Source organism: Heterodontus francisci, chromosome 25 (genome assembly GCF_036365525.1).
Source record: "Heterodontus francisci isolate sHetFra1 chromosome 25, sHetFra1.hap1, whole genome shotgun sequence".
Lineage (NCBI taxonomy): Eukaryota > Metazoa > Chordata > Chondrichthyes > Heterodontiformes > Heterodontidae > Heterodontus > Heterodontus francisci.
This window is the reverse complement of record NC_090395.1, coordinates 60,953,167-60,980,792: the sequence shown is the minus strand read 5'-3', so window position 1 is coordinate 60,980,792 and position 27,626 is coordinate 60,953,167. Positions and strand designations below refer to the sequence as shown.

The window sequence follows — 27,626 nt, the reverse complement described above, 5'->3', positions numbered from 1 at the left end:
GTTTTCTGTTTCTCCGCACACTGGGAGGCAATATCTAACAGCCACTAGCTCATTTTCCAAGTGTGTCAATGATTTAACAGCTCAGTATTTGAAAAAAAAAGTAGGCACAGGTTCTGCGGTAACAGGGGACTTTCCAACAGAAGTCCTCAATCTTTGGGAGCAGTGTATTTTCCCTTAGCATTAATCCACCCACTCAAAAATTTTGGCTGGCGCTATGCCACTATGATATGCAAATAAGTAATGATATAGGACTTAATATCATGTGCTCAGAATTGAGATACATGCTAGAATTTCTATCGAAGCAGGAACAAAAAGAAGGCTCAACATTACAAGCAATTGGCAGTGCTACTGCTTTTAGATCACCAGCGCACCTTTCCAGTAAACTATAATGTGCAAACTCTCTAAAATATCATAGACTGTGACCAATTTTGATTGCTCCTTTGTGAAGTGCTTTGGAACATTTTTTTCTACCTGAAAGGCATTACATAAATGCAAGTCGTTGTTTGATTTATTTTGAACTATGGCAATATTTATACACTTTTTTCAGAAATGTGGGTCATTTTCAATTTTGGCAGAGTGGAAAATTGGTGATAACAGACCAGCCGCCCATTGGAAGAGGAAATTAGCAATGAAGGCAAGGGCAGCGTCTCTAACAGGTGCTCGATCCACTGCCGCCAGTTATCTGCCTTTGCCGAAGGTGAAAATTAACAGCAGCCAATTTTATTCCCTCTTGTCAACTCATCAAGATATTGACTCCTTGCTTAGGTACGATTAATGAGCATTACTTGTCCAAGTGCTTGTTGACTTACATTGGCTCCCAGTTAAGCAATGCCTCCAGTTTAAACTTCTCCTCCTGTTTTTCAAATCCATCTATGGCCTCACCCCTCTTTATCTCCGAGACATCTACACTCATCTAATTCTGGCCTCTTGAGCATGCTGATTTAATTTGTCCCACCAGTGGTGGCTGTGCATTCAGCTGCCTAAGCTCACAGAATCACAGAATAATACAGTGCAGAAGAGGCCCTTCGGCCCATCGAGTCTGCACCGATGCATTAAAGACACCTGACCTGTCTACCTAATCCCATTTGCCAGCACTTGGCCCATAGCCTTGAATGTTATGACGGGCCAAGTGCTCATCCAGGTACTTTTTAAAGGATGTGAGGCAACCCGCCTCTACCACCCTCCCAGGCAGTGCATTCCAGACTGTCACCACTCTCTGGGTAAAAATGTTCTTCCTCAAATCCCCCGTAAACCTCCTGCCCCTCACCTTAAACTTGTGACCCCTCGTAACTGACCCTTCAACTAAGGGGAACAGCTGCTCCCTATCCACCCTGTCCATGCCCCTCATAATCTTGTACACTTCGATCAGGTCACCCCTCAGTCTTCTCTGCTCCACCGAAAACAACCCAAGCCTATCCAACCTCTCTTCATAGCTTAAATGTTCCATCCCAGGCAACATCCTGGTGAATCGTCTCTGCACCCCCTCCAGTGCAATCACATCCTTCCTATAATGTGGCGACCAGAATTGCACACAGTACTCCAGCTGTGGCCTTACCAAAGTTCTATACAACTCCAACATGACCTCCCTGTTTTTGTAATCTATGCCTCGATTGATAAAGGCAAGTGTCCCATATGCCTTTTTCACCACCCTATTAACCTGCCATTCTGCCTTCAGAGATCGATGGACAAACATGCCAAGGTCCCTTTATTCCTCGGAACTTCCCAGTGTCAGGCCATTCATTGAGTACTTCCATGTCGCATTACTCCTTCCAAAGCGTATCACCTCACACTTTTCAGGGTTAAATTCCATCTGCCACTTTTCTGCCCATTTGACCATCCCGCCTATATCTTCCTGTAACCCAAGACACTCAACCTCACTTAACCACTCGGCCAATCTTTGCGTCATTAGCGAACTTACTGATCCTACCCCCCACATAGTCATCTATGTCGTTTATATAAATGACAAACAATAGGGGACCCAGCACAGATCCCTGTGGTACGCCACTGGACGCTGGCTTCCAGTCTCTAAAACAGCCGTCTGTCATCACACTCTGTCTCCTACAGCTAAGCCAATTTTGAATCCACCTTATCAAGTTACCCTGTATCCCATGTGCATTTGCTTTCTAGATAAGTCTCCCATGTGGGACCTTGTCAAAGGCTTTGTTGAAATCCATGTAAACTACATCAACTGCACTACCCTCATCTACACACCTGATCACATGCTCAAAAAATTCAATCAAATTTGTTAGGCATGACCTCCCTCTGACAAAGCCATGCTGACTATTCCTAATCAAATTTTGCCTCTCCAATTGGAGATAGATTCTCTCCTTCAGAATTTTCTCCAATAGTTTCCCTACCACTGGCGTGAGACTCACTGGTCTATAGTTCCCTGGCTTATCTCTACAACCTTTCTTAAATAGTGGGACCACATTAGCTGTTCTCCAATCCTCTGGCACCTCTCCCGTGGCCAGAGAGGAATTAAAAACTTGGGTCGGAGCCCCTGCAATCTCCACCCTCGCCTCCCACAGCATCCGAGGACACAAATCGTCCGGACCTGGAGATTTGTCCACTTTTAAGCCTGCCAAAACCTCCAATACCTTGTCACTCCCTATGACAATTTGCTCAAGAACCTCACAGTCTCTCCCTCTGAGTTCCATATCTACATCCTCATTCTCTTGGGTGAAGACAGATGTGAAGTATTCGTTCAACACCCTACCAATGTCCTCTGGCTCCACCCACAGATTTCCCCCTTGGTCCCTAATGGGTCCTACTCTTTCCCTGGTTATCCTCTTCCCATTGATATACTTATAGAATATCTTGGGATTTTCCCTACTTTTACCAGCCAGAGCTTTCTCATATCCCCTCTTTGCTCTCCTAATTGCTTTCTTAAGCTCCATCCGACACTTTCTGTACTCCACTAATGCTTCCGTTGATTTGCTCTCCTTGTATTTGCTAAAAGCCTCTCTTTTCCTTCTCATCGTACCCTGAATGTTTCTGGTCATCCATGGTTCCCTGGGCTTGTTGCTCCTACCTATTACCCTAGAGGGAACATGTTGGGCCTGTACCCTCCCCATTTCTTTTTTTGAATGCCCCCCACTGCTCTTCTGTAGATTTCCCGACAAGTAACTCTTTCCAGTCTACCTTGGCCAGATCCTGCCTTATTTTACCAAAATTCGCTCTCCCCCAATCCAAAACCTTTTTTTGCAACTTGTCCATTTCTTTCTCCATAACAAGCTTAAATTGTACCATGTTGTGGTCGCAATCACCAAAATGCTTCCCCACCAACACATCAACCACCTCTCCGGCTTCATTCCCCAGAATTAGGTCCAGCACTGCAGCCTCCCTTGTTGGATCCTCCACATATTGAGCTAAAACGTTCTCCTGTATACATTTTAAAAACTCCACTCTCTCTAAGCCCTTAACACGATGACTATCCCAATTAATGTTGGGAAAGTTGAAATCAACTAATATAATTACCCTATAATTATTTTTACACACCTCTGCGAATTGCGCACACATTTGCTCCTCAATTTCCCACTGACTATCTGGGGGTCTATAATAAACACCTAGCAATGTGGCTGTCCCTTTTTCATTCCTAAACTCTACCCACAAAACTTCATTTGATGTCCCCTCCAAGATATCATCACTCCTTACTGCGGTAACTGACTCCTTAACTATTATTGCAATGCCCCTTCCCTCTTTTACCCCCTCCTCTGTCTCGCCTGAAGATTCTATATCCCGGGATATTGAGCTGCCAATCCTGCCCCTCCCTCAACCATGTCTCCGTGATGGCTAATATATCACAATTCCACGTGTCAATCCTTGCCCTTAACTCATCCGTTTTATCTGTAATACTCCTGGCATTAAAGTACTCCCTTGAAACTTACTTCCGCTGTATTCCCTCTGACTTGTTTGCCTTCCTGTGTTTAGCTGTGTCCCTATTCTGCTAGGAGTCTGCGTCCCCTCCCCCTGCCAGTCTCTAGCATTCTCTACCTCTCTCTCTCTTCCTTTAAGACACTCCTTAAAACCTACCTCTCTGACAAGCTTCGGGCCATCAACTCTACTGTTGCCTTATATGGCTCTACTTCAAATTTTGCTTGATAACCCTGCTGAGAAGCACCTTGGGATGTTTTATTACATTTCTTTGCGCCTCCTTATCTCGAGAGACAATGGATACGCGCCTGGAGGTGGTCAGTGGTTTGTGAAGCAGTGCCTGGAGTGGCTATCAAGGCCAATTCTGGAGTGACAGGCTCTTCCACAGGTGCTGCAGAGAAATTTGTTTGTCGGGGCTGTTGCACAGTTGGCTCTCCCCTTGCGCCTCTGTCTTTTTTCCTGCCAACTACTAAATCTCTTCGACTCGCCACAATTTAGCCCTGTCTTTATGGCTGCCCGCCAGCTCTGGCGAATGCTGGCAACTGACTCCCACGACTTGTGATCAATGTCACACGATTTCATGTCGTGTTTGCAGACATCTTTATAGCGGAGACATGGATGGCCGGTGGGTCTGATACCAGTGGCGAGCTCGCTGTACAATGTGTCTTTGGGGATCCTGCCATCTTCCATGCGGCTCACATGGCCAAGCCATCTCAAGCGCCGCTGACTCAGTAGTGTGTATAAGCTGGGGGTGTTGGCCGCTTCAAGGACTTCTGTGTTGGAGATATAGTCCTGCCACCTGATGCCAAGTATTCTCCGAAGGCAGCGAAGATGGAATGAATTGAGACGTCGCTCTTGGCTGGCATACGTTGTCCAGGCCTCGCTGCCGTAGAGCAAGGTACTGACGACACAGGCCTGATACACTCGGACTTTTGTGTTCCGTGTCAGTGCGCCATTTTCCCACACTCTCTTGGCCAGTCTGGACATAGCAGTGGAAGTCTTACCCATGCGCTTGTTGATTTCTGCATCTAGAGACAGGTTACTGGTGATAGTTGAGCCTAGGTAGGTGAACTCTTGAACCACTTCCAGAGCGTGGTCGCCAATATTGATGGTTGGAGCATTTCTGACGTCCTGCCCCATGATGTTCGTTTTCTTGAGGTTGATGGTTAGGCCAAATTCATTGCAGGCAGACGCAAACCTGTCGATGAGACTCTGCAGGCACTCTTCAATGTGAGATGTTAAAGCAGCATCGTCAGCAAAGAGGAGTTCTCTGATGAGGACTTTCCGTACTTTGGACTTCGCTCTTAGACGGGCAAGGTTGAACAACCTGCCCCCTGATCTTGTGTGGAGGAAAATTCCTTCTTCAGAGGATTTGAACACATGTGAAAGCAGCAGGGAGAAGAAAATCCCAAAAAGTGTGGGTGCGAGAACACAGCCCTGTTTCACACCACTCAGGATAGGAAAAGGCTCTGATGAGGAGCCACCATGTTGAATTGTGCCTTTCATATTGTCATGGAATGAGGTGATGATACTTAGTAGCTTTGGTGGACATCCGATCTTTTCTAGTAGTCTGAAGAGACCACGTCTGCTGACTAGGTCAAAGGCTTTGGTGAGATCAATGAAAGCAATGTAGAGGGGCATCTGTTGTTCACGGCATTTTTCCTGTATCTGACGAAGGGAGAACAGCATGTCAATGGTCGATCTCTCTGCACAAAAGCCACACTGTGCCTCAGGGTAGACGCGCTCGGCCAGCTTCTGGAGCCTGTTCAGAGCGACTCGAGCAAAGACTTTCCCCACTATGCTGAGCAGGGAGATTCCACGGTAGTTGTTGCAGTCACCGCGGTCACCTTTGTTTTTATAGAGTGTGATGATGTTGGCATCGCGCATGTCCTGGGGTACTGCTCCCTCGTCCCAGCACAGGCATAGCAGTTCATGTACTGCTGAGAGTATAGCAGGCTTGGCACTCTTGATTATTACAGGGGTAATGCTGTCCTTCCCAGGGGTTTTTCCGCTGGCTAGAGAATCAATGGCATCACTGAGTTCCGATTTGGTTGGCTGTATGTCCAGCTCATCCATGACTGGTAGAGGCTGGGCTGCATTGAGGGCAGTCTCAGTGACAGCATTCTCCCTGGAGTACAGTTCTAGGTAGTGCTCAACCCAGCGGTCCATCTGTTTGCGTTGGTCAGTGATTATGTCCCCCGATTTAGATTTGAGGGGGGCGATCTTCTTGATGGTTGGCCCAAGAGCTCTCTTCATGCCATCATACATTCCTCTGATGTTTCCGGTGTCTGAGGCCAGCTGAATATGACTGCATAGGTGTTGCCAGTAGTCGTTTGCGCAACGCCTAGCTGTTCTTTGTGCAGTACTTCTGGCTGCTTTAAGTGCTGCGGATGTTAAATCGCTGGGGGCTTTCTTGTAGTTCAACAGTGCAATGCGCTTAGCGGCTATGACAGGTTCCAGCTCTTCATTATGAGATTGAAACCAGTCTGCATTTCTCTTCGCACTTTTGCCGTTGGTGGTCAAAGCTGACTCATAGATGGCGTCTCTGATGTGGGCCCACTTGGTCTCAGCATCCCCTGTGGGAGTGTTTTGAAGGGCTGTTACAAGTGAATTTAGAAATTTTTGTAACAGCTGTGGGTGAGAAATTCTGCTCGTGTTGATGCGCGGGTGGCCCTTCTGCTTGGAATGATGCAACTTCTTTGGTCTGAGTCTAACCTTGCTGCACACCAGGGAGTGGTCGGTGTCGCAGTCCGCACTGTGGAAGCTGCGTGTGATTTGAACACTGTTTAAGGCGGCTCGCCTTGTGACAATGAGGTCTAGCTGGTGCCAACGACGTGATCTTGGGTGCCTCCATGAAACCTGGTGACAGGGTTTAGTGTGAAAGAACGAGTTGGTGATGCAGAGGTTATGATAGGTACACAACTCAAGCAGTCTCTGCCCGTTCTCATTCATCCTTCCAACGCCATAGCGCCCAAGGCAGGAGGGCCATGAGTCATGGTCGGCCCCAACCCTGGCGTTAAAGTCCCCCAGCAGGAATAGGTGTTCGGTGTTGGGGATGCTGCTAATGATGTTATGGAGTTCCTCGTAGAACTGGTCTTTAGCTTCAGGTGGGGAGCAGAGTGTTGGAGCATAGATGCTGAGTAGGTGTACTGGACCAGAGGTGGTGAGCAGTCGGAATGGACAGTATGCGTTCCGAGCCATTTGAGGGAGGCTCTATCATGCTGAGCAAGGAGTTTCTGATGGCGAAGCCCACTCCATGCTGTCTTGGTTCTTCAGGATCCCTGTCCTGCCAGAAGAAGGTGTAGTCTTGCTCTGCTAGAGAGCCACTCGCGGAGAGGCGAGTCTCCTGAAGTGCTACAATGTCCACATTGAATCTGCTGAGCTCGTTGTTAATGATGGCGGTCTTCCGAGAATCGTTGATTTGTGTAAGGTCTTCCAACAGGCCAGGACACATAGTTCTGACGTTCCAGCTTGCAAAGCGAAGGGCTGGTACCTTCTTTCCTTTTTTCATGTTGTTTGGTGCGGTGTATCAGTCCACCTTTCGGGCAATGACCCTGAGCTCCAAGCACCCATTGAAGCAGGCAGACTGTGGCGGGACAGAACCTTATTGACCGGGGGCTGCCCGGTTTGAGGCGGGCGGTAGCTGTCCAGTGAGGTGCAATGACCTCTCCCACCGACAAAGGCAACCCGTGGTGCCCAGTTTCTACGCCAATTTATCTGGACTTATAACCCGTAACTGCTGCCTTCCGTGTTGTTTTAGTCGCTGTGAGGCAACTATGGAGTGACCTCTCCATGGCGCATGCCTGGGCAAATTTATGGAGGTTGAGAGTTGCCCAGTCGTCAAAACCCCCCTCTCGGCCTTTCTGATGGGGTCCAAAGGAGTGCAGGACACGACGTTTGGCACCAGTATGGCTGCAGGAACTGCCGGAAACATGCCAAAGGTGACACATGACCGCCTACGGGGTTCCGCTCCGGATTTTCTGTTAGGGTTTACTCCCTTAGCCTTGGTCTCTCCCGAGACGCCCACAAGGCAGTGGGGTTGTTGGGGCCCCTACACAGGTGTAGGATGGTGCCGGTGGGAGGAGGGGATGCAAGGGGGAGGGGTAGAAGGAGGGGGTGGGGGGGGGGGTGCAGGGGAAGGGGGTGCAGGGTGAAGATGGTGCGGGGGGGGGGCGGGCTGGGACGGGGTTGTGAGGGGGTGAGCTGAGAGGGTGGAGTAGGGAAGGGGACGGGGGTGGGGGGGTGGAAGGGGGGTAAAGGGGGGGGGGGAGGGGGGGGTAAGCTGGTGCAGGTAATAAGCCATTTCCTCAGTGCCCACCATCGACGTCCGGACAGCTCATCCACGTCCTTCGGGAGGTGAAGCATCATTTGGCAGACTTAGAGGTGATTACATTTGCTAAGGGTTTTTTTTTTGCAGTGGTTTAAATAAATAAAGGCATTAAAGACACTATATAAATACAAATTGATTATTCATATGTAAGCCTTGGTAGTAAATGTCAGTGTTTATTTGATTGCAATGGGAATCACACATGGATTTTGAAGAGGATTTCTTGATAGCCATTTGGAATTGGAACTCCAACAGATCTTGCCCTACTTAACCCAGAGGCAGTGAGGTCAATTGTGACTGACCAAGACTGGTCAACATAGACCGGGTTCAAAAATGTGGACTTCTTTGTCTGTATGGCTCAGCTACTTTGGGTACTGTTGGGGGGGGATGGCCTCCCAGGGGGAAAGCAGCAACAGCCAAGTTCGTGGCACCATGGATGGCTCTGCTGCATAGGAGGGGATGAAAAAGAATGGGAGAGCCATACTGATAGGGGATTCAACTGTAAGGGGAACAGACAGGCATTTCTGTGGCCACAAATGAGACTCCAAGATGGTATGTTGCCTCCCTGGTGCTAGGGTCAAGGATGTCTCGGAGCGGTTGCAGGACATTCTAAAGGGAACAGTCAGAGGTCGTGGTACACATTGGTACCAACGACATAGGTTGAAAGAGGGATGAGGTCCTGCAACAAGAATTTAGGAAACTAGGTAGCAGATTAATAAACAGGACCTCAAAGGTTGTAATCTCTGGATTACTCCCAGTGCCATGTGCTAGAGAGTATAGGAATAGGAGGATAGAGTAGATGAATGCGTGGCTGAGGAGATGGTGCAAGAGGGAAGGCTTTAGTTTCCTGGATCACTGGGTCTCTTTCTGGCAAAGGTGGGACCTGTACAAGTTGGACAGGTTGCACCTGAACCGGAACAGGACAAACATCCTTGCTGGGAGGTTTGCTAGTGCTGTTGGGGGGGGGTTAAACTAATTTGACAGGGGGTGGGATACAGAGTGGAGTTACAGTCGGGGATGATGCACAAATATAGAAGAGAAACTGAGTCAGTCTGGAAGGCAGAGCAAATATAGACCTGTTAAAGCACAAGTGAAAAATGCAAGGCTGGATTATATCTATTTTAATGCAAGGAGTCTTACTAGTAAGGCAGATGAATTGAGGGCATTGATTAGCACATGGCATTATGATATTATTGCTATCACAGAGACATGGTTGAGGGAGGAGCAGGACTGGCAGCTCAATATTCCAGGGTATAGAATCTTCAGGCATGACAGGGGAGGGAGTAAAAGAGGAGGTGGTATTGCACTGTTGATCAAGGAGTCAACTACTGCAGTAAGGAGGGATGCTATCTTAGAAGGTTCCTCAAATGAGGCCATATGGGTAGAACTTAAAATCAAAAAAGGGGCAATCACTTGGCTGGGAGTGTACTACAAGCCCCCAAACAGTCAGGGAGAGAAAGAGGAGCAGATATGTAGGCAAATCTCAGAGAGATGTAAAAATAATAGGGGAATAATAGTAGGGGATTTCAACTTCCCCAATATCAACTGGGATAGTCTTAGCGCAAAAGGCTTAAAGGGGGCAGAATTCTTAAAATGCATTCAGGAGAGCTTTTTGAGCCAGTACGTAGATAGTCCTACAAGAGAGAGGCAGTACTGGGCCTAATCCTGTGGAATGAAGCCGGACAAGTGGTAGAAGTGTCAGTGGGGGAACAGTTCGGGGATAGTGACCATAACTCTTTAAGATTTAAGGTTGTTATGGAAAAGGACAAAGATGGACCAGAAATAAAGGTACTGAATTGGGGGAAGGCCGATTTTAAGATGATAAAACAGGATCTGGCCAAAGTGGACTGGGAGCAGTTACTTGTAGGAAAGTCGACATCAGATCAGTGGGAGTCATTCAAAGAGGAAATAGTGAGAGTTCAGAGCCAAAATGTACCCATGAAGGTGAAGGGTTGGACCAACAAGTTCAGGGAACCCTGGATGTCAAGGGATATAAAGGATTGGATAAGGAAACAAAAGGAGGCTTATGGCAGATTCAGAGTGCTGAAAACAGTGGAGGCACTAGAGGAGTATAGAAAGTGTAGAGGAGTACTTAAAAAAGTAATTAGGTGAGCGAAGACGGGACATGAAAAAACACTGGCGGGCAAGATAAAGGAAAATCCTAAGGCGTTTTATAAGTATATTAAGGGCAAGAGGATAACCAGGAAAAGAGTAGGGCCCATTAGGGACCAAAGTGGCAATCTGTGTGTGGAGCCGGAGGACATAGATGAGGTTTTAAATGATTACTTTTCATCTGTGTTCACAATGGAGAAGGACGATGTAGGTGTAGAGATCAAGGAGGGGGATTGTGATATACATGAACATATTAGCATTGAAAGGGAGGAAGTATTAGCTGTTTTAGCGGGTTTAAAAGTGGATAAATCCCCAGGCCCAGATGAGATGTATCCCAGGCTGTTATGTGAGGCAAGGGAGGAGATTGCAGGGGCTCTGACACAAATTTCCAAATCCTCTCTGGAGAGGTACCAGAGGACTGGAGGACAGCGAATGTGGTACCATTATTCAAGAAGGGTAGCACGGATAAACCAGGTAATTAGAGGCCAGTGAGTCTAACATCAGGGGTTGGGAAACTATTGGAAAAAATTCTGAGGAACAGGATTAATCCCCACTTGGAGAGGCAGGGATTAATCAAGAATAGTCAGCATGGTTCAGGGGGAGATCATGTCTGACTAACTTGATTGAATTTTTTGAGGCGGTGACAAAATGTGTAGATGAGGGTAAAGCAGTTGATGTAGTCTATATGGACTTCAGTAAGGCTTTTGGTAAGGTCCCGCATGGGAGATTGGTTAAAAAGGTAAGAGCCCATGGGATCCAAGGCAATTTGGCAAAGTGGATCCAAAATTGGCTTAGTGGCAGAAGGCAGAGGGTAATGATCAAGGGTTGTTTTTGCGGGTGGAAGCCTGTGACCAGTGGTGTGCAGGGATCGGTGCTGGGACCCTTGCTGTTTGTAGTGTACATTAATGATTTAGACATGAATATAGGAGGTATGATCAGTAAGTTCGCAGATGACGTGAAAATTGGTGGTGTCATAAATAGTGAGGAGGAAAGCCTACAGGACGATATAGATGGACTGGTAAGATGGGCGGAGCTGTGGCAAATGGAATTTAATCCTGAGAAATGTGAGGTGATACATTTTGGGAGGACCAACAAGGCAAGGGAATATACAATGGATGGTAGGACCCTAGGAAGTACAGAAGGTCAGAGGGACCTTGGTGTACTTGTCCATAGATCACTGAAGGCAGCAGCACAGGTAGATAAGGTGGTTAGGAAAGCATATGGGATACTTGCCTTTATTAGCCGAGGCATAGAACATAAGAGCAGGGAGGTTATGATGGAACTGTATAAAATGCTAGTTAGGCCACAGCTGGAGTACTGTGTATAGTTCTGGGCACCACACTATAGGAAGGATGTGATTGCACTGGAGAGGGTGCAGAAGAGATTCACCAGGATGTTGCCTGGGCTGGAGGATTTCAACTATGAAGAGAGACTGAAAAGGCTAGGGTTGTTTTCTTTAGAGCAGAGAAGGCTGAGGGGAGATATGATTGAGGTATACAAAATTATGAGAGGCATTGATAGGTTAGATAGGAAGAAACTTTTTCCTGTAGCGGCGGTGTCAATAACCAGGAGGCATAGATTTAAGGTAAGGTGCAGGAGTTTTAGAGGGGATTTGAGGAAAAGTTTTTTCACCCAGAGGGTGGTTGGAATCTGGAACGCACTACCTGAAGAGGTGGTAGAGGCAGGAACCCTCACAACATTTAAAAATTATTTAGATGAGCACTTGAAATGCCATAGCATACAAGGCTACGGGCCAAGTGCTGGAAAATGGGATTAGAATAGTTAGGTGCTTGATGGCCAGCACAGACACGATGGGCCGAAGGGCCTGTTTCTGTGCTGTATAACTCTATGACTCTACTCACAGGTATATTTGCTCAACCTTTGGAAAAGATCCTAATTGGTTTCGGTTTAAATATTCAGGACAGTGTTGCAATGCATAAACTTAGCACTGAGGTATTTAAAATTATAATGCAGTTCGATAGGGTAGATTCAGAGAAACTATTTCCTCTGCTAGGGAAATGCTGAACAAGGGGGCACAGTCTTAGAATTAGTGCTAGGTCATTTAAGAATGAAATCAGGAAGCACTTTTTCTCCCAAAGGATAGTGGAAGTTTGTAACTCTCCCCTCCAAAATCTATTGATGATCTGAAATTGATAGATTACTATTTGGTAAGGATGTCAAGGGATATGGATGGAATGTGCAGAAACAAGCCATAATCTGATTGAATGGCAGAATAGGCTTGAGGCTGAATGCCATATGTTTTGGGACTCTGGCTATTCTCATCAGCTTCCTACTGTATACTTAATGTGCCATTGTTGGAGAAATGGAAGTGGATCTCTCCGCAATCCTCATGGACAGCAGGAAAGTGTGAACAAATAGAGTCAAAAACTGTGCTGAGTTGGGTGATTGCAGCAGTGACTACAATTACCCTCAATGCTCCCGGACTGCAACGTGGAAAAATCATCCAGGGTGCCTGTGCCTGATCACTACCGAGTGAGCCCTACTGGAAAGTGCATCGGAACAAGACAGAATTTAACTCAAATGTAGGTCACGCCAGTCAAATAGCCAGTTGACGCTTGTTGTCTAGGCCTTGGATTTGAAGCAATCACCATTTATTCATCATTGGAATAAATGTAATGTAAGGTTCAGTAACAAAGTGTACACTGGAGACACACGAGTAGTGTATTTTGGTGAAACAAGTTCGAAACATGTTGAAGATTACGGACAGTAAAATCTTCTTTGTTTGCTGTCTAGAAAGTCTAATTCCTGCTAAGTGTCTTTACATTGAGCTTCAAAGAAGCTTAGTACTGAAAAGTAAAGCAGTTCATTTAAGCTTCATGTTTATAATTGAACTTTGGTACAGTCTCATGTAATGTGGTGGATCACTGCTCTTCTATTACAAAACAGTTGCCTCTGCATGGGTTGCTTTCAACCTCTAGATCAAAACCTTAACCAAATCAATTATAACCTTCAGTAGAGTTAAGCATTTAGTTAACAGCTTTATGTTAACTCATCACAATAACATGGTTGAAGTGCTATCGGAACAAATTAAATGGCTGATAGCAGGATGGCTATAAAAGGATAGCTTTGACGCAAGACTGCTGATATAAGAATGAAGATTTTCATTGTACACATAGCACATTCACTGTAGTGCTCTGAGCTACAGGAAAATTTAAGAATAAGAACAGACTTCTTCCATCTGGAGGAGAAAAACATTTCTGCGCTGTAGAACCTCATTAGCACAGAGCCTCTTAATATGCATCAACAATATATATTTATTTAAAAGAGCAAAGTTTTGTTGCAACAGTCAAAATATTCGGTACTAAAGAAAAATAGTTACAAATCTTTTGAATTCTCTGCCCCAGAGAGCTATAAATGCTCAGTTCATGAGTATATTCAAGACAGAAATTGATGGCCTTTTGGATGCTAAGTACATTAAGGGATATGGGGATAGTGCAGAAGGGGAGGAGTTGAGGTAGAAGATCAGCCATGATCTTACTGAATGGCGGAGCTGGCTCGATGGGTCGAATGGCCTACTCCTGCTCCTATTTCTTATGTTCTTAAAGAAAATGTATAATTACACATTACAGAGAACACAGGACTCATGGAATTAAAGTAAATTACTGGATGCTGTGAAACTGGTTTCACCATTTTACTCTAATGCTCATTCTTGTTCTTCCTTTAGTGCCTCCAGCATATATTATGCAGGAGTTTTCATGAGATGCGTTTCACATGCAACTCAAGAACAGATAGCACATCTATAAAAAAAAGTCAAACATTGGAAATCTGAAATAAAAGCGGAAAATGCTGGAAACACTCAGCAGATCTGGCAGCACCCATGGAGAGAGAAACAGAGTTAACATTTCAGGTCTGTGACCTTATATCAGAATGATCTATAAAGACACATCTATAAACACTGACTGTGTGTTGTGCATTGCATGAATTCTACCATCCATGTCCATATGTAACTGCTGCATTATTCTTTCTTCCAATTTTGTACTTCCCTGCAATCAGTGCTATTGCCAGTCCCCTTCAGTATTTTATCTCCAGTGGCTACTGTTCTTCTGTTAGTCTGGACAGGGATTATATGCAGGCGATTTTACCATGGTTGCACCTCATTCTGCCCTCAGCTAACACCTACACACTCTCACTTTCCAAAAAAACTCACTAAATAGTGATAACAACTTGCATTCATATAGTGCCTTTGACATCGTACAATGTCCCAAAGTGCTTCTCAGGAACAATTATCCCACAAAATTTGACACCGAGACGCAAAAGGAGATATAAGGACAGGTGACAAAATGTTTGGTCAATGAGGTAGGTTTTAAGAAGTTTCTTAAAGGAGGGGAGGGAGAGAGGTAGAGATGTGGAGAGGTTTAGGGAGGGAATTCCAGATCTTAGGGCCTAGCCAGCTGAAGGAATGGCTACCAATGGTGGAGCGAAGAAAATCGGGGATGTGCAAGAAGCCAGATTGGAGGAGTGCAGAGATCTCAGAGGGTTGTAGGACTGGAGGTGGGAACTTTGGCTGATTTTTTTCCGCCTCTAACTTGGGTGGTGAGTGCCTGGAACTTGCTGCTGGGGGAGGTGGTGGAAGCAGGTACGATAGCCACATTTAAGAGGCATCTTGACAAATACATGAATAGGATGGGAATAGAGGGATATGGTCCCCGGAAGTGCAAAAGGTTTTAGTTTAGGCAGGCATCAAGATCGGCGCAGGCTTGGAGGGCCGAATGGCCTGTTCCTGTGCTGTTCTTTGTTCTTCTTTGTTCTTACGAAGCAGAGGCCATTTGTAGTGTACCACCATTTTGGCTGGGATCAACTAATTCAGCACAGACCAGAGCTGGAACCTGAGATCTTATCATTCTGAGTTGTTGTATAGAATACTAGCACACCAAGAGATGCAATGACTCACTAAGCAGTCCTGATGTTTTTGACAGATAGTCTTAATCGGAATAAGTTTGACCAGTCTCAATCTAGACCTCCATAGGTCTGACTTCAAAGTACAAAATTGTGATCATGACCAGCGCACAGAGAGGCGGGGGTGGGGAGAAAAACCACAGTTCAAAAGGTAAATAGATGTGAAGGAAATTTCACATGCTTGCTGTTTTATATCAGATTTGAATAAGGAATGTTTTGAGGAAATTTCCATAATTGGCTCAGTTTTGAAAAGCTCGTAGGAAATGCTGTCAATGGTTAAAAATGTAAACCACCTGGTTCCCGCACCCAGATTCTTTCACCTTCCCAGACAAAGATCATCTTGTTTGGGCAAGATTTCCTTAGCAGGGAGTTTTCATGAATGTGCTGCAGCTGCAATATAAGAAAATCTAAGAAGTAAGGATTCCTTCCCTAAATAATATAGCTAGGATTCTGTTTGCATGTAAAATGCATGTCATGAAATGTAATGTATGTCTTTTCTTATCAAACGATAAGAAGACACTAGGTTACCACAGTGCCATTAAACAAAAATGCCCCCTTTTAAAGGGGCACAACTAGTAGAACAACCTCAGCCTCTCCGGTGCCCATCAGTTATGGATGGCCTCAAACGGACAGGCAGACATGCGAGCTCCTTCTCCAGTCAGGCGAACAAAAGGCCACAGAAGAGAGGGAGACAACAAGAACTATTGCTGCCAATTGGCCACATCCCATCTGGAGCTGTGGATGGCCACCTTGACCAGACTCAGGAGCAGACCATGAGGAGGTCCCACAGTTTGCCTGCTCCCCACTTCCACATCAGGTCATCAAAGATCTAAAACATGGGACTGACATGGAGGCAAAAGTTGAGGAGCGGTCCCCTTCAACTAAAGGGGCTGCAACCTCTCACATTTGGTATTAATGTGAAACATGGACTCATTCAGGATGCAGAAATACAGCCTGGGAGTTCCTGGAGTGGCTGAAAAACCTATTTGACCTCCATGACACACTCCCCATTCCAGATTCCCCTTTGTACAGGGAGGATTCCTGTTGGGTCCTTTTCACCTCTGCTGGATGGCAAAAAGGTATTAGGGCGGAAAGGTGAATGAGGTAACAAATAAATTTTCTTTATTCATTCACAGAATGTGGGCATCGCCATTTATTGCCCAACCCTATTTGCCCTTAAGTGAGTAGCTTGATAGGCCACTTCAGAAGATAGTTAACCACATTGCAGTGGGTCTAGAGTTACATACAGACCAAACCAGGTAAGGACAGCAGACTTTCTTCTCTAAAGAACATTAATGAAATAGATGGTTTTTTGATGACAAATCAGCAGTTTCGTGGTCACCATGACACATACTAGCTTTTGATTCCAAATTTATTTAATTAACTGCACTTAAATTCCCCAGCTGACATGATTGAATTTGAACGCATGTCCCCAGATCATTAGGCCAGGCCTCTGGATTACTAGTCAAGAAACATAACCACTATCTTACTGTTGCTCTATTGAAGCCAAAGCAATACTCGCCAATATCATCTACTTTGCTTTAAATATTATTTTATCCTAAAACATCATCATCTTGGGCTGAATTTTATTAGCGCGCTGCAAATCGCGGCAGCGCACTTTGAAGTCGGCGGCCTTCAGGTGCGGATGCGCTGTTGCTGAGCCCCCGCGATATTTCGCTCAGGGGCTCATTTAATTGGATGGGGCGTAACTGCAGCCCCCACTGTCCACGGCAGCAGCATCCAGCACCTTCACGCAGGCGCCAGCGCCATTCTTAAAGGGCTTCAAGCCCATGGGAACAAATTGAACTTTTAAAGATAGATCATCTTTAAAAAAGTAATTAAAAGCTGGAGGCCCATCCCACCCTCCCCCCCACACAATGTTTTTTTTATTGGCCTATATCTCGAAAATTTAGTTTATTCCCAACCCGAACTTCCCCCTCCACCTCGTCACATTTGCCCTTCGAACCCTTCCCACCATCCACACAGCCAATAAAAAGTGTTTTCTCTGTTCTCCTCCCCCTCCCGCCCTGACAATTTCACTCTCCCCCTCCCCCCCCCCCCACCTTCCCCACCAGTGTCTCGCCTTGAAACCCGAAACGGGGTTCGGAAGGTGTGGGATTTCTGGCCACCAGCCCCAATATCGGCATGGGATGGCCGCCAGGTCCAGGTAAGTTAATTAACATATTTTTGCATAAGTTTGAGTACATAAATGAAGGCCCTGCCACTCGGCGGCAGGTGTGGGGGGACTGCATCGAGGCCTCTCCACCGCCGGTAAAATGCGACGGGGCCTTCTTGGCGTCAAGGTCATGGCGGGCCTCTCCCGGAAGAATTTTCTGGGCCCCCGCCATGACGCCGGACGCCGAAGGCCTCATACAATTCAGCTCCTTGTCTCTACATAGCACCTTTAACATAATAAAATGACCCAAGGTGCTTCACAAGGGTATTATAAAACAAATAACGACACTGAGCCACATAAGGAGAGATTCGGACGGATGACAAAAGCTTGGTCAAAGAGATCAATTTTAAATGGTGTCTTAAAGGAGGAAAATGAGGCAGAGAGGTTTAGGGAGAGAATTCCAGAGCTGAGGACCTAGGCAGCTGAAGGCACAGCCACCAATAGTGGAGTGAATAAACTCGGGATGTTCAAGAGGCCATAATTAGAGAAGCAGAGATATCTCGGAGGGTTGTGGGGTTGCAGGAGATTACAGAGATAGGGAGGGGGTGAGGCCATGGAGGGATTTGAAAATAAGGATGACAATTTTAAAATGAAGGCGTTGCTTAACCAAAAGTTAGTGTAGGTCAGTGAACACAGGGGCGATTGGTGAATGGGATTTGGTACAAGTTAGGACACGTGTAACAGAGTTTTGAATGATCTCAAGATGATGGGGTGGGGAGGCCAGTCATGCGGGCATTGGAATAGTCTAGAGGTAACAATGACATGGATGAGGCTTTCAACAGGAAATGAGCTGCGGCAGGTGCAGAGTGGGGCGATGTTACAGAGGTGGAAACAGGCGTTCTAGGTGATGGTACAGATATGTGGTCGGAAGCACATCTCGGGGTGAAATAAGACACCAAAGACAACAATGTTGAGAACAACCTCAGACAGTTGCTAGGGAGAGGGATGGAGTTGGTGGCGAGGAGCGGAATTTGTGGTAGGGCCCAAAGAAAATGGCTTCTGTCTCCCCACTATTTAATTTGAGGAAATTTCTGTTCATCCAGCACTGGATGCCTTTCAGGCTTTGGCTAATAAGTGGCAAGTATCATTCTGCCACACAAGTGCCAGGCAATAACCATCTCCAACAAGAGACATTCTAACCATCTCCCCTTGATAGAATTACCATCACTGAATTCCCCACCATCACATCCTGGGGTTACCATTGACCAAACATTTAACTGGAACAGCCACATAAATGCTGTGGCTGCAGGACCAGGTCAGAGGCTGAGAATTCTGCGGCGAGTAACTCACCTCCTGACTCCCAGAAATCTGTCCACCATCTACAAGGCACAAGTGAGGAGTGCGATGGAATACTCTCCAAATGCCTGGATGGGTGCAGCTCCAACAACATTCAATAAGCCCGACACTATCCAAGACCAAGCAACCGCTTGATCGGCACCCCATCCACAACCTTACACATTCATTCCCTTTACCACCAACACAGTGACAGCAATGTGTACCATCTACAAGATGCACTGCAGCTACTAGCCGAGACTTTTTCAACAGCTACCAAACCTGTGACTTCTACTACCTAGAAGGACAGGGGCAGCTGGCACATGGGAACACCACCATCTGCAAGCTCCCCTTGATGTCACACACCATCCTGAATTGGAAGTACATCGCCATTCCTTCATCACGCCTGGGTCAAAATCCTGGAACTCCCTCCCTACCAGCACTGTTGGTGTACCTACTCCACAAGGAGGAGAGGTGGCTCACCACTACCTTCTCAAGGGCAATAATGGATGAGCAATAAATGCTGGTCTAGCCAATGACGCCCACATCCCATCAGCAAATTTAAAAATGTTTTAACTTTGTCACAGTCACATACGATGTCATTTGCAACTTTGATAAAAGCCATTTCGGTACTGCGGCAGGGGTGGAAACCTGATTAGAGGCAATGGCAGTGACTCAAACTTGGGTTACTATTCAACAGGGATGACAAGCCTCAGATACCACACTTAATGTCATTTGTGAACTTGTTAAATATCAGTAAACTATTTGACCATGGGGGAAATTGTAGCCAAGTACAATCATGTCCTCATCCCACACTTATTGGCTAGGACTTTATCCCATCGACGGGGGCCCCAGCGGTGGGTTGGAAGGTGGGGGGCAGACTCTGCCTCGGCCCTATTTCAGACACCTCTTGCAATTCCACAGCGGGCAGCCAATTAACTGCCACCGGATGGCCGGCAGCTCTGCAGTACCGGCAGCGCCACAGGGAGCAGTGGCCACAGCTGGTATTGCCGGAGGCCCACAGAGGACAAGATGTTATGGACCCTAGCATGAAGGCAAGTGGGGTCGGGAACCCCAGGGCCAGTCAGGCAGGCCCCGGTGAGAGTGTTGCGGGGGGAGGGGGGTGGGGGGGGGCGCGGTGGCCATCACCGCCAGGGAGTGGCCCTGCAGGGTCCATGGATTTCCGTGAGGAGGAACCCCCCCAAGCCAGCTAGTCAGTCACCAGGTGCCATCTGGCGGTGCCTCCACATGACAGCAGGCCCCTCCAACTTCAATAAAATCAGAGCAAAGGTGGGAGGCTGCCCTTAAATGGCCATTAATTGGCCTGGGGAATGAAGCCCATCCTTGGCTTTGCCTGCCCCAGACTAAATGGCAGGGGGGGCAGATCAGGCATGCCACCCAGCGCCACCCCTTGCCATTTTGTGCGCCCCCCCCACCTCCATTCCCAGCTCCAAGGACAGGATAAAATCCTGCCCATAGCCTCCAACCAGGGTAATTAAATAGTGTTCAAGAGAAGGCACTCTATCCAGTTTCTCCCTATCAATCCTGGAGACAGTAAGACTAAGAGCATAAGAATATAAGTAATAGGAGCACCATATCATTCAGCCCCTCGTGTCTGTTCTGCTATTCACTACAATCATAGCTGATCTTCTACCTGAACTCTACTTTCCTGCCTGCTCCCCATGTCCTTTGGGGATTCCCTGATGGATCAAAAAACTGTCAGTCTTGAATATGCTGAATGATGGAGCATCCATAACCCTCTGGGGTAGAGAATGCCAAAGATTCACAACCCTCTGAGTAAAGAAATTTCTCCTCATCTCATTCCTATATGATCGGCACTTTATCCTGAGGTTGTGTCCCCATGTTGTAGATTCCCCAGCCGGGGAAACAACCTCTCAGAGTCTACCCTGTCAAGCTCCTTCAGAACTTTTTTACGTTTCAATGAGATCACCTTTCATTCTTCTAAACTCGGAAAGGTATTGGCCCAATCATAGGACAACCCTCTCATCCCAGGAACCAATCGAAGGAACTTTTGCGGTACCACTCCCAAGGCAAGTATATCTTTTAACTGTTGAACCTAATCTGCTGTTCCTAGTTAACACAGCAGAGATCAGGGACTCAACCTTGGACATTCCTGACCCTGCATAGGTCACTCTCACATCCATCAGTAGTTGAGCCCCAATACCCACAATTATGATGTTCTGTTACATTCAAGACTAGAAGCTTGTATCACAAAACAGCTGCTGAAGCTTGACAGTATCTGGATTGTTACATAAATGTTAAAATTCATTTTAATTTGCCTAGAAAACATCTTACTTGTTAAGAATTTACCACTCTGATATTGTTAAATTTGCATCAGCTTTATGAAATATTTTTATTAAGCTGAGAAAAAAAATGCACGCAATGCTTCATTTTAACATTAATCATATTGTTCATGTAATTACAAAAAACAAAAGAAAATTTGCCGAGCATATGTAGGAGTGTAGCCCAAGTCACTGCTTCAAGACTGGAGGGAAACAACCAGGTAAAATAAAAGCAACTTATAAGGAAAAAAATTCCAAACAACATTGAGGGTGCAAACTAACATTGGTAGGCCAGCCAGGGTTTTCAACTTTCTTCTTAGTTATGTCAGACTCCAGACAACACTGCATATATCTCTTTAGATCCCACTACCACCACCGCTGGTAGGACAAACATCCTACTGCTCAACTGCATCCAGATCCCAGATCCTTTAGCATTGGTCTGGATAGTATTTGAGGCAGCCCATAGATACAGAGAAAGTGCAGTTATCAGAACATGTTAAAACAAAAACACCTGTAAATTCCCAAAAAAATTATAAAGCTTTCTGAGCAGAGATTTATTTAGAATTTTTTCATGAAAAGCATTGCATGACAATAATCCTGAAATTTTTCTAGATGGTATTTATAAGACATGGAGTGCCCTTCCCAGAGAATAAACAGAAGGAAAATCTACATGCATCTAACTACAATGGTAGTTGAGGTTAAACCATTGTGTTGCATGACACATCATAGTGATGTTAACCACTGATCAAAAAACAGCAAAATAGATTTTAAGCTGTGCATTTACAGTAAACCCAATTCTAAAAGTCCATTAATGGACTTGTTTATTCAGGTATTCTCCATATATTTGAATAGCAAAACTGCCAATTATTTGACTACATGCTACTGTGATGCCTTTTATAGTAATGATGGGTTTTGGCCAGTATTCAAACTGGAGATAACCAAATTAATTTCAGCAAAATCTCCAACATTATATTTTGCATTGTGTACCATAACCTGCTGTGGTGAATTATTTAAGAATGACACAAAGCAAGATTCAGTCTCAATGGGCCAAGTATTCACTCCACATCACCATTAGAGGTGGCTTCATCATTTAGTATGGCCTGAAGTTTAATTTACTGCCTGCACAGCAGTCTAGTTTCTGACCGTCCAAATGTATTTCTTCACCTGATATCCGTTTGCCCCCTAAAGTTTCAAATTGATTAAAACTGCCTGCCTTCAGAATCAAACACCTGTGAACTAATACTCTTGTTCTTTTAGGTTCAAATTATGACTAGTGGTTGAAAAAAAAAAATTGCAAAATGGAGAAAATTATTCAGTTGCTTCCAGCATTAACTCACATTTCTGTTACAGTTCTGCCAAACACACAATTGTAACTAAATGTTATTGACTATCATTTGTACAGAACAGATGAGGATATTTTGCTTACTGATGGGTGTTGAACAATTCTTGCAAGGGTACCCTGGATGGCTCAATTAATAGAGGGCGTCTTCAACTGAGCAATACATACCAGAAAGTTGGAGTACTCCTGGCCTCTAATTATTAGACATCAATCAGGGCAGCAACTGTGGTTTACAATTGGTCTCAGCACCCTAGGTTACAGAGTGTAACATAAGCCCAGGTTGGCACTAAGTTTCTACCTGATGACTACTGTTGGACAGTGTATATCAGAGGATTCAGCATCAGAAATACCTTGATATTTTCTGCTTTTAAATATCTAACTACTTATTGCATACAATGCACATGAAACACCCTTAGATGATACAAGAATTGGGAAGCACAAGAAACCTCCTACTTAGAAGAAAATGGCAATAAAAAGTTTGCCTCACTAAATATTTACTTGATTAGCAAAAGGAAGATTTAACTGATTAAATTTTATCTCTTGCCCCTCATTTCTCCTGCCAACACACATGCAAGGCTAGACAGCAACCATCAAGATAAGCCAATTAAATATGGAGTCTATCACAACCACTTCCAATCTTGCTTTCAACTGATGCCCCCAGACTTCCAGCAGGAGTCAGACAGCTAAGAGGAATGAAAACCCTAGTCACCCTCTTCCCCACCCAATGAAGAAAACCGATGGTTTGGTCCCGAGAGCAGACCCGCTTGCTTTCATTGCCACTGCATTGGGTTAATTTCCCCATAACTCATTAGGTAACTTAGCACTAACAAAACTTTTAGGAACATTTAATGATCACAAGGATGGAAGAGGATTCACCTATCAGTTCATCCATCCAGGAAAAAAAACTAGTCTACCAATCACACTACTCAATTGTCTTAAATAGTGAAAAGGCTTTTGCTTCCACAATTCTACCTAGAAATTCACTGGGCATGGCAGTCTCTGAAGTACTTTAATAGTTCTTAATTTGGTCTCTTGCCAGTCTGAACTTGGGCACCTAATCCTATTGTTATGGTTTAACATTTTCCTATCTTTTACACTGCTGCATGATCCCATTTTTGTTACACCCATTCAAATTTGAGACCAAGTTTTATAACTCTGTCTTACTGGCAGCAATCAGCATCGTCTCTTCCCTTTAATTTTGTGCACATTTGACCAAAATTAGACACAAGTTGCAGTCTGACCAGATCAATTTAGTGGCATTCTTCTACTCTTACCAACTTTGCAACAGTTCAGCATTCCATTCTCTGCCAATTGGTATCCTGAAGTAGCAAAACATTAAACAGCAAATGTCTCCCACCTTCACCTATTTGACATAGTTGCAGAAGACTACCACCTTTTTCCACCACCACCCCACTTCAACTGCACAGTTCTTCACACATCCATTTCATTCACTCACCCACTTAGTTTAAGTTTAATCTGATTTATTTTGTAGCTACCTGATTTTTGCTTCAGATTCAATTGCCCTCCCCGAGTTTGGTCATCTGCAAATTTGACTAGTTTGCCTATTTTTTTTTTTAAATCCACATTGTGATTCACCAACACATGACTCATTATTGATTCCAGGTTTCACTGCAAATTTCCACCAATTTTGCAGAGACTGCTCAGAACTTGTATGTATGTGCAAACTTCAATACTTCCCAGAGCACTTCAGAAGTAAAAATAAAAAAGGACACAGCTTCGAGAGAGCATGCCAAGACAAATAAGACTAATCAAAAAGGTTGAGTTGGGAGGTGTGAGAAACAGAAAGGGAGGAAAATTGCACACAACAGGAGAACATTTTCATATAGCACCTTTAACATAAAAGCATCCCAAGGAACAACACAGGAGCATTATGAAACAATGTGACACCAAGCCACATAAGATTAAGTCAGATGACCAAATGCTTGGTCAAAGAGGTAGGTTTTGAGTGGTTTAAGAGGTAGAGAATTCCAGAGCTTAGGGCCTAGACAGCTGAAAGCACAGCGACCATGGTGGCGCACGTAATCTTTGAATACTCAAGTAGCCAGAATTAGCAAGTGTAGATATCAGAGGTCTGTGGGACTGGAGATGATTAGAGAAAGGAGGAGCAGGGGCAAGGCCATGGAGGTATCTGAAAATAAGGATAGGTATTGAGAAAGACAATAAAATATAGGGTTAAAAAGATTGCCATCAGATTGCAGGGTGAGAATTGTTGACTTGGGAGCCAACACAGTAGGGTCAGAGATAGTCTAACGCCAGTAGATAGTAGCAATGGGACAAAGTAGACTTAAAGTAGGAAAAATGTCAAGTTGCAACTTATGAAAGGCAGTAAAGATGTGTAAATGAGCTGAATTTCAGGTCCACCACATGATGTTCTACATGCCCTAAGAATAATCAATGTACAAAAAAGGATACCACGAACTTTCCATATAGTATTGAAACTTAATTGAGTTCATTCACCACAAGATCAGAGGTATATACTTCTGCAGCATGATGGCTGCTTTATATCAGAACTGGAATGTCCCCCAACCTCCTAGGTTTCCATAATTCAAAGACTTCCTCAGTAAGTGTACTTGATGCCTCCACCCTCAATAAAGAGGAATTACTTTCCATTGAAAAGTATGCTTTTAATTAAAACTTAATAGAAAACTGTACAATTTCTTCAATACAGCTGTACAATATTTAAGAAAAAATGTACAACAGTTCAGATTCACATAGCTTACAGACTGTCAAAAAACTATGTACAGACAACTAAACTAGATCTGCACAATATGCTACCAAAAGTGATTTTTCCTCAAACTCATTTGAAAACAGCTTTGCAGTATTACATAAAATAGTCAGTTTTACAATAAGCTACAGGAATCAATTCACAGCTTAGTCCAAAAGGCAGTGACCCCAATATGCAAAATGTATTTCACGTTTTTCTTTGATCAATACTGAATTACACAAGTCAAAGAAAGCTAGGGCAAATCTCTTTATAAGTTTGACTGTTTGCTACCCCCTAAAATCAGAATGTGCAACATCAGTCAAACTTATAAAACATTGTAATTTTTTTTTTTAAAAAAGCCTTAAAAATGCTCAAAACAGCTTACTTTTGCCTTGATCAAAATATATCATGGTTGTAATCCTTTTCAGAAAGCTTGTGTTCAGTCAGTGCTTTATTTTGTTTTCAACGCTCAACGTTGAATTTTCAGAATATAAAAAGTTTAATTAGGTGCCAACCATGTGTGAAGAGTCAATAAAATCCCATCCTCAAATTAGAATACAAGTTTACTCAGCTAAAGTAGTTATGACTACCTTCACTGAACAACCCACTCATGAAACTATGCCAAGTTTTGCAATAATTTCACGATAGGATTACATCCCACGCAATGCTCCTTTGGAAATCCCCCATCCAAATAACTGCTTAATTATAATGACAAAATCACATCTGCTTATGCAGGTTGATTTCATCAGGGCCAAGTGTGTTTTTTTTAAAAAAGGCCACAACTTTTTTTTTTAAAGAAAAAAAACTCCACTTAAGGTATATATTGCTCAGTTGCAGCAAAGTGCCTTTCAGCTTGAAACTGCCATCCAGTAGTTTTTGGAAGGGCTAGTTCTGCCCACGATTAGCTCATTTTTACATGTCAACATTCCCAGGTTATTTGCTGGTGGTGCTTCATACAGGACACAAATGGAACCATCTTCACCTATGCGGTAAGAGACCTCATATGGATCAACCCACAGAGTCAGCTCACTGGGAAGGAGTCTGTACAGCTGCTGGCTGCTGAGCCCTATTCTGTTGGCAGCTTTTCCAATCAAGGGATCCATTTTATGATTTATTCGGATACACCGGTAACCTGATCCTTTGCACGGCTTATCTGGAAACCAATGATGTCTGTAGTGCTCTGAAAGGGAAGATGGATGCCCAAGATTAATAAGGGTACAGCAAAATAGATTTTATCCAACTCAAAATATTCATATAAACTATATTCATAGTTTCAATCCAGCTTTAAAAGTATTATTCTTTGCAATAAAAAATTTAGGTTTTTTTTTTAAAACCTTTATTGCTTTTATAAAAAGTGTCTGAGTTTTAAAGTATTTCTAAATCAACAATTTTTTTTAAAAAGGAAGTTTAACTTCTTGAATTAGGGAATTGAATAATGTGTAGCTCCAATTGTGAAAGTAAATCAAACTCTTAAATCACAAATCTTGTCAAATGGCTCAGGTATAAAATTAGGAAAAAAGTAGAGTTGATGCATTTTTGATGGGAGGAGGTAGTGTTTTCATTCTGCGTCATACACAATTTCTTTCCTCACCTTGTCTAAATGTCGAGGCTATGGAGATCCCAAGCTGAAGATTTGACCGGAAAATACTTATTAAAAAATCATCAGGGCTGGGGAGAATTAGCAAATGGGGAAAGCGGCACCGAGTGTAAATGCTTGCCTTGAGAAGCAACCTTTGAAACTTTTGGATCATTTTCTATTTGCTTTTCCCTCTCGCTTTAATCATGAAAAAATCTCAACTTTCATCGTCAGAGCTTTTTAAAACAGGTAGTTACACTTCACCAATTGCCCAGTCTGTGGCCAACGCGGCTCCTTCGCTCCCGTTTACTCACCTGCCAGCGCGTCTTGCAGCGAGTGGCTGAAGATTTGCAGCTGCCCCGGGCTCACTAAGCCCGTGTTCCGCAAGAGTCTGCTGACAAAGCCCACAGCAGCAGCGATCTCCATGGCCATAAAGCAACAGAGGTTTGTTAAGAAACCAACGCCCGACAAGCAACTTTATTAAGGCGGCTGCAAAATTTGTAAGAGACCGAGATTCACTGATCGCAATGCTGCCAAGATGTCGAGTCTAAGCGTGGCCGGCTGCTTCCCAGTGCAACCAGTACTCAACCTCCTCCAGGCTGACTCGCTCGGAGTCCAGACCCCGACTACCGCGGCCGCTCTAATTTATAGCGCGAAGCCCGCACAATGGGACGCGACCAGAGACTGATTGATGGCAAGGCCGTCCATTCAGAGTTCAGATTCCGCATGCCAACACGACAGTTAGCCAATTGTGCAAGAGGATGGTTACAGCGCCATTGCCATTGGACGGTGGGTGATTGTGACGAATCGGAGCGTCCCGACCAATGGGATCGACACGGTCTAAAATGGAAGAATTGACGTTCGATATGACGTGGGTGCGAATGGTCTGATTACAGCAACTGGGAAATAACAGGAGGAGTGACAGAGATCAATTACAAACTGCAGAGTTACTGGGAAATAACAGGAGGAGTGACAGAGATCGATTACAAACTGCAGAGTTACTGGG

General features: G+C 44.7%; 1 protein-coding gene across 1 annotated transcript; it reads right to left on the bottom strand.

Moving 5' to 3' along the window:
* Positions 1–24,943: 24,943 nt before the first annotated feature.
* LOC137383919 (protein BTG2-like) lies at positions 24,944–27,250 on the bottom strand. Its single transcript, XM_068057306.1, has 2 exons — positions 26,935–27,250; positions 24,944–26,224 (listed from the first exon to the last, which is right to left on the bottom strand). Exons 1-2 carry the CDS (start codon positions 27,050–27,052, stop codon positions 25,893–25,895), a joined length of 450 nt encoding a protein of 149 aa, XP_067913407.1. The 5' UTR covers positions 27,053–27,250; the 3' UTR covers positions 24,944–25,892.
* Positions 27,251–27,626: the final 376 nt, after the last annotated feature.

Coding starts and splice junctions, on each gene's coding strand:
- LOC137383919 (XM_068057306.1), bottom strand. CDS start 27,052: ATGGCCATGGAGATCGCTGCTGCTGTGGGCTTTGTCAGCAGACTCTTG. Junction 26,225..26,934: donor GCTGCAAGACGCGCTGGCAG/GTGAGTAAACGG, acceptor CTTCCCTTTCAG/AGCACTACAGACATCATTGG.